Source organism: Notothenia rossii (genome assembly GCF_949606895.1).
Source record: "Notothenia rossii genome assembly, chromosome: 8".
NCBI lineage: Eukaryota > Metazoa > Chordata > Actinopteri > Perciformes > Nototheniidae > Notothenia > Notothenia rossii.
In genome coordinates this window covers 71,802,524-71,808,560 of record NC_136906.1, presented here as the reverse complement: position 1 = coordinate 71,808,560, position 6,037 = coordinate 71,802,524, and the positions used below count along the sequence as shown (strand labels likewise).

General features: G+C 38.8%; 1 protein-coding gene across 1 annotated transcript; it reads right to left on the bottom strand.

The window, feature by feature from the left end:
• On the bottom strand, positions 1-5,603 carry rsph3 (radial spoke head 3). The gene is made up of 8 exons (XM_079643505.1): positions 5,411-5,603; positions 4,157-4,238; positions 3,911-4,052; positions 3,671-3,816; positions 2,709-2,912; positions 995-1,157; positions 717-803; positions 1-124 (listed from the first exon to the last, which is right to left on the bottom strand). The coding sequence occupies exons 1-8, from the start codon at positions 5,518-5,520 to the stop codon at positions 69-71; spliced, it is 990 nt and encodes a 329-aa protein (XP_079499631.1). The 5' UTR covers positions 5,521-5,603; the 3' UTR covers positions 1-68.
• Between the last annotated feature and the right edge of the window lie 434 nt (positions 5,604-6,037).

Here is a 6,037-nt window from a genome sequence, read left to right as displayed (position 1 = left end):
TTTAGTCAAAGAAAAAACATTTTATTTTTCAGAATGCACTCATGCCCTTGACCTTTCTCAGTTAGATATCACTGTGTGTCCTTGAACGCCTCCTGTCTCTTATGAGCGACATCATCGATGATTGCTGAAAGAGAGAGAGAGAGAGAGAGAGAGAGAGAGAGAGAGAGAGAGAGAGAGAGAGAGAGAGAGAAAGAGACAGGCAGGATGAAGTCATTTCTGTGGAAATATTTTTGACACGAATTACCTGTAATGTTTAATAACAGCCACTAGATGGCGCTGCAACAGTGAATATGCACAGGTGACCCCTGGAGGAGAACCTGTGATACATCATCTGTTAAATTCGTAAAGAAATGTGAAATAGTGAGAAATACCATAACAGTTCATCAGGGTCCAAAGTTACACCTTTATAATGTTCATTTATCCAACCAATAGTTCAAACATCAACATTATTGCAAATAAATGAAAAAAACTCAAAATAAATCATGGAAGCTTTTTCATGAAGAATGTAATAAATATTCATAAAAGAAAATGTAAGAAATAATTTAGCCATCAAAAATGAAACCTGGAAAATTCAAACATCCTAAAATAGGCATGAAACATTGAGACAGCAGGTTTGAAAACTAGAGCAGAGGGAAGTCTTGTGCTCAACAGGAAAAATAGATAGTGTATTGTTGTAGAAAAATAGATTTTGATTAGATTTGTTGATATTTCCTTACTGTCCAGCAGCGCTCTTGCCGTGTATCTCTTCTCCAAACTGTTGTTCACCTCAGCCATCAGCCAGGGGAAGAAATTAGTTTCAATATCTAGAAAATCAAGCACAAATATGGTAAAAGATTAAATCATCACAGTGATCTCATCTGCGGCTGGTCACAGATCAGCCTGCAGGTTTGAACAGATGCTGCTGTGTGCAGGGCGGTGCGCTGGTGCCCTCATGTGTCAAAAAGGTAGAATGGTTGGTTTTAATGGAAGCAGGTGATGGAGAAGAAAGACGGACCTTTCTCCACGGGGTCATAAAAGTAGCCGTGGCTTCTCAGCGAGGTGAAGACAGCGGGGAGGAGGTCAGCCAGGTACTGCTGGGTGTACGCCCGCGCTGCAATCTTCTCTGCAACCTCTCTCTCTTTCCTCAGCACCTCCTTCTGCTGGGCAACTCTCCGCTCCTGAGGCCAGACGGAAAAACAAGCACAAATAATATGTCAACGTCTATCCTAGCTCCTTCATCTGCTGTCCCAATCCTTTGATGTATTTTCCTTTGGGTAGAAAAAACACACAGCCTCAGATGTTTTCTGGAACTATGGAAACATGATCTTTGCTTGAAATAATTAAAATAACTGGGTCGTATTTTCTCACAGACAAAGAAGACACCAAAACATACAGAAACTCAAATTAGAAAAACACACTCAGTTATAGTTTGGACACACTAATTGATTGACAAGTGGAAATGTTGTGCTCCATAGAGTGTGCTGGCATATTGCCTAACCACGTGGTGTGTGTGCCAGCTGCTCAGAAAAGGAAAGGAAAGCCCTTCGGAGGGTCATCAACAAAGCCCAGAAGGTCATCGGCTGCTCACTGCTTCTCTGGAGGAACTCTTCAGCCAGCGTTGCCTCAACAGAGCAGGCAAAAATAATTGCAGACTCTTCACACCCTGGACTCTTCCTGTTTGCTCTTCTGCCCTCCGGTAGACGCTACAGGTCAATTCAATCAAGGAGAAACCGACTGAAAAACAGTTTCTACCCCAGAGCCATGCGAGAACTGAACACCGTCAAACGCTGAACTGAACAGTTACAACTTGCAACTGCACTACTTTTTAATAGTTTGATTAACTTATTAACTGATGTGTTTTTTATATTGTAAACTGTATTTAAATTATGTGCGGGCATGTATGCATGTTGGTATGGATGTGTGAGCATATGTTTATGTGTGTATATGTTTTATATAGATATATATTTGTTCGTATTATGTGGAAATGCACTGAGAGGATTGCTTTTTTAAATTTCGTTGTACCTGGTGCGATGACAGTAAAGGAATTCTATTCTATTCTATTCTCTAGGAAATGCACACACAAAAAAACAGCAATGAGCGCCTAGCAAAACAGCAAAACAGAGAGGGACAAGATTTCAAAAACCGATAACTTCACAGATTACATTTCTCCAAAATGTTCCGAATCAGTCCATAAAGGGCACTCTATATTATTATAATATTTTATATTATCACTCTATCATTTTTACTGAGTAAAAGCACCCAAAAAAGAGTTAAACTAAGTATGTTTTGAAACTAATTGTGTTTAATAATTGTATTTGGAGTTAGGAAAGTTATAAACAATAACAGTTGAACAGAAGAAAAAAAAAGTATTCGTTTGCTTCATCTGGCTGTAAGGTTATGGTTTGATCAGATTTGACTGACAGCGTTCCCATGGCAATATTACCAAACAGGAAGTCTGATTCGCAAATAGTGATTGTTGCACCGGATATTAACTTTCTGCAACACCAACCCCAGAATAGGATTTGGCAAGCGATTTGATGTAGACATCTCTCTTGTGAAAGCTGACTCTGCTGATGTACGGCCACATTGACTGTAGTTTAAATGAAAGGGAATAGCCCGACTCCATCTGAATGTTCCGGACTTGAGTCCCTGGTTTCTCCTGATATTCAAGCTTTGGGATAGACTTCCTCCTATTTAATGATTTAAAAAGTGAAATTCCATTGCCATACCTTCTCTTTACTGCGGCGCCTCTCCTGCTCCTTGAGCCGCAGCACCTCCTCCAGCTCGTTGTTCCTCAGCTCTCTGAAGGCCCTCTGCTGTGCCCTCAGACCGGCCAGCTCCTCCTCCTCCATCACCTCCTCCAGGGACTGCTCCACCGTCTTCCCCACCAGCACCTCCAGCAGCGCCTGCACCTCCGTGTCGAAGTCAAACAACTGCAGAGCATACTCAGAATAAGTGATTAGACATTTTGAAACACAAGGGTGATTTTTATTCTGCAAGCATTTCATTTGAAATATAGTCTGAAATGTGTTGTTCTAGAACTATGAAGTGTCTATGGCAGGGGTGTCAAACTAAATTTCAACTCGGACCACATTAGCATCAAGGTTGCACTCAAAGGGCCAGTTTTATATATAAGACTATATAAGAATAAATATATATAAAATAATGTGTTATATAACATTATTGCCTCTGCATTGGATTATTATGGGATAAGGTAATAACTTCATAATTAACTACGTCTGAAAGCAGAAGTCTAGGGAAAACAATCGCAAGTCTCTTCAGTGCGCATGTCACAAAATGATTTAAAAAGAAAAACCAAATTCTGAAAATTTGACAAATTTGAGAAAAAAGTCAAACTCCGACAAAAAAGTCTAATTTGAGATGCATTGTGGGACATGTAGTTTATGAGCAATGTGCTTCTGTAAAGCGTTATGTAACCGTATAATAAACATATTATATTCTTTGCAAGCTTTTGTGGGGCCGCATGAAATGAAGTCGCAGGCCGGATTTGGCCCCCGGGCCTTGAGTTTTGACACCCCTGGTCTATGGAGTGATTGCGAAGATGAAACACCAGATTATGCTGACATGTTCATTTTTATTCAAGCAATTTCCAAACCTTGAACAACTTAGGCTAATGTGTTTTCCAAACTTTCAAGACTTTTCTGAATCCCGTTTTAAAGCTATTTCCTACCTCTCCCTCCTCTATCTGGGTTTCAACATCTTTTCCAGATTTGGCAGGTATGAACAGCGGGGTGTCGGGTTTGTCCAGGAAAGCATCAGTCTGGCACTCGATATCTGAAGCCACTATAACATCACTTAATTCTTCCAGATAAAGGTCTAAAGGGCAAGACAATTGCAAAACAACTTTCAAACAGCACGTTTGAGAAACTCACAATGAATAAATGAGAGTAGAAGTGTTTTGAAGCCTTGCCTGTTTGAACGTCGATGTGTTTTCTGCCCTGCAGCGCTTCAGGAGTCCTGGTTCTGCACTGCTCCCTGGCTCGCTTTGCGGCAACGGTTCTCCTCCGGGTCTCCTGTTGTCTCTGAACTTCTACAGGGTCTGGCAGAGCTGTCTGTCAAAGGGGGAAGATAATGCACATGATTTAGATATAATGTCAGAAAGAGAAGCAAAACCTACAAGGGGTCATGCTCAATGATATGAGTGTTTCATACTTACAGTTGGTATGATTTGCTGGGCGTAAGTGTTTCCTCTGACAACTCGGCGGTCATACATAATGTTCCCATAATTACTCTGGGTCCTACATCATCAGGAAAAACACAGTGCAGTCATGTAATCAGATTATTAGTGGCTGACCTTTACACGTGAAAAGGGTGATTTCCTGATCCATGTTAAGCTGGTATTTTCCAACCAGCATTAGATATAAATTATATATATATATATATAAATGTATTTCTGTGGTAAATGAAGTATTGGGAATAATACTTAAAGGGTTACTTCAATAAAATGACTATTTATTTTGTATACCAAACCTTCCTACTGTGTTACCTTGATTTCTCGCCTGCCTCAAAGGGCGAACAAAGAACAATTTGGTGTATTGTAAAACACTGCAATAATTCTTTGTTCACAATGGATGCATGCCGGAAAAACAACGTAGAGAAAACAAGGTAACTTGGGCTGGGTACTAGATATGCAAAAAGTTCATTTTGGGGACTGAGTATTCCTAAAAAAGTTGATACTACAGCATTAAATGCAAAATTAAGAGTAAAAGTCCTGTATATAAAAATCCTAAAACGTCTTCAGCAAAATGTATACAGAAGTAGAAGTAGTTATTCCGAAGAATCAACGTTTTCATGAAGTATTACATAATTATATGTTATATTCAGGAACTCCATGTATTTTTTAACTAATAAAACGCATTTATTGTAATGGCATAGTCATGTTAAAGTTGGATCTGTTTGACTTTGAGAGTACTTTTAAGGTTTAACATGACTATGACAAATAATTTAAATGTTTTAATTACAGAGTATGTGTTTTCTTGGTATGTTGGTCCATCCAAAGAGCAAACTCCATTTGAGTTGATGAAGCATTCCTACAGAAATATTACACTTTATCATAGTACTTGTGAGTATTTCGTGTTGTTAAGTTCAAACCTAATTATTCAGAATTCGCAATGTACTGATTAGTAGTATCCACTCAATGCATCATATTTTACAAGCTGATTTGATATGTCTGTTTTTTTAAATCTTATTCAGTGGATAATAACCTAGAAACTAACTAAAGCTGTCAATTGAGGGTAGTGTAAAAAGAATAGTACAATATTTGCCTCTGAACTGTAGTTTGTGAAAGTGAGTGAATATTATGATGTGTTAGCTACAGTATGCTAGCTAGTTCCACCTACCTTAATTCAATGCTGGTAGCGCTGAAGCAACGTTAGCACCTAGCTTAGCACAAATCAATCAACACACTCACTGTTCGGACGGAGGCTCTCTGTACTTGGACCTGTCCTCCACAGGTCTGGGCCGGCTGGAGAAAGTGTAACTTCCGTTTTGATCCCTCTTGGTGGGTGAAACAAAAGCCATTATCTGTCAGAAACTAGTAGACAAAACATCAGGTAACATTAAGTGGTAGAGTGACAGTTGGCAACGACCTGTTGTAGCAACCGTCTCCAGGAAGTCTAGTAGAACGGCCCTTACGTCACTTCCTTTATAATTAGGCGGTACAAAAGTTTGTCATGGTTTTAAACCCTTTTTATATTGATTTAATTCAATATTAAAATACAAAAACAATCAAATAAAATAAACACAACGTTTTTTTAGAATATTGCAGGAGTTTGCACTGTAGTGGAAGTATAGAAGTGTATTATATTGTTATGTATTGAGCTCTATTTAATTAATTATTGAAAAGCTTACTGACTTTGGAATAGTTAGGTGCAATCAAAAGCAACATGGACCTTTTGTCTTTTGTTAGAATGAACTTCCAATGTAAAAGACTAAATCAATATCATGCAAGCAACCTTTTCCCAACTAAAACCAAATTAGAGGATCAACAGATGCACTATTTTTGTATTTGCGTTCAGGCAACCTTAGTGGCTTTTCT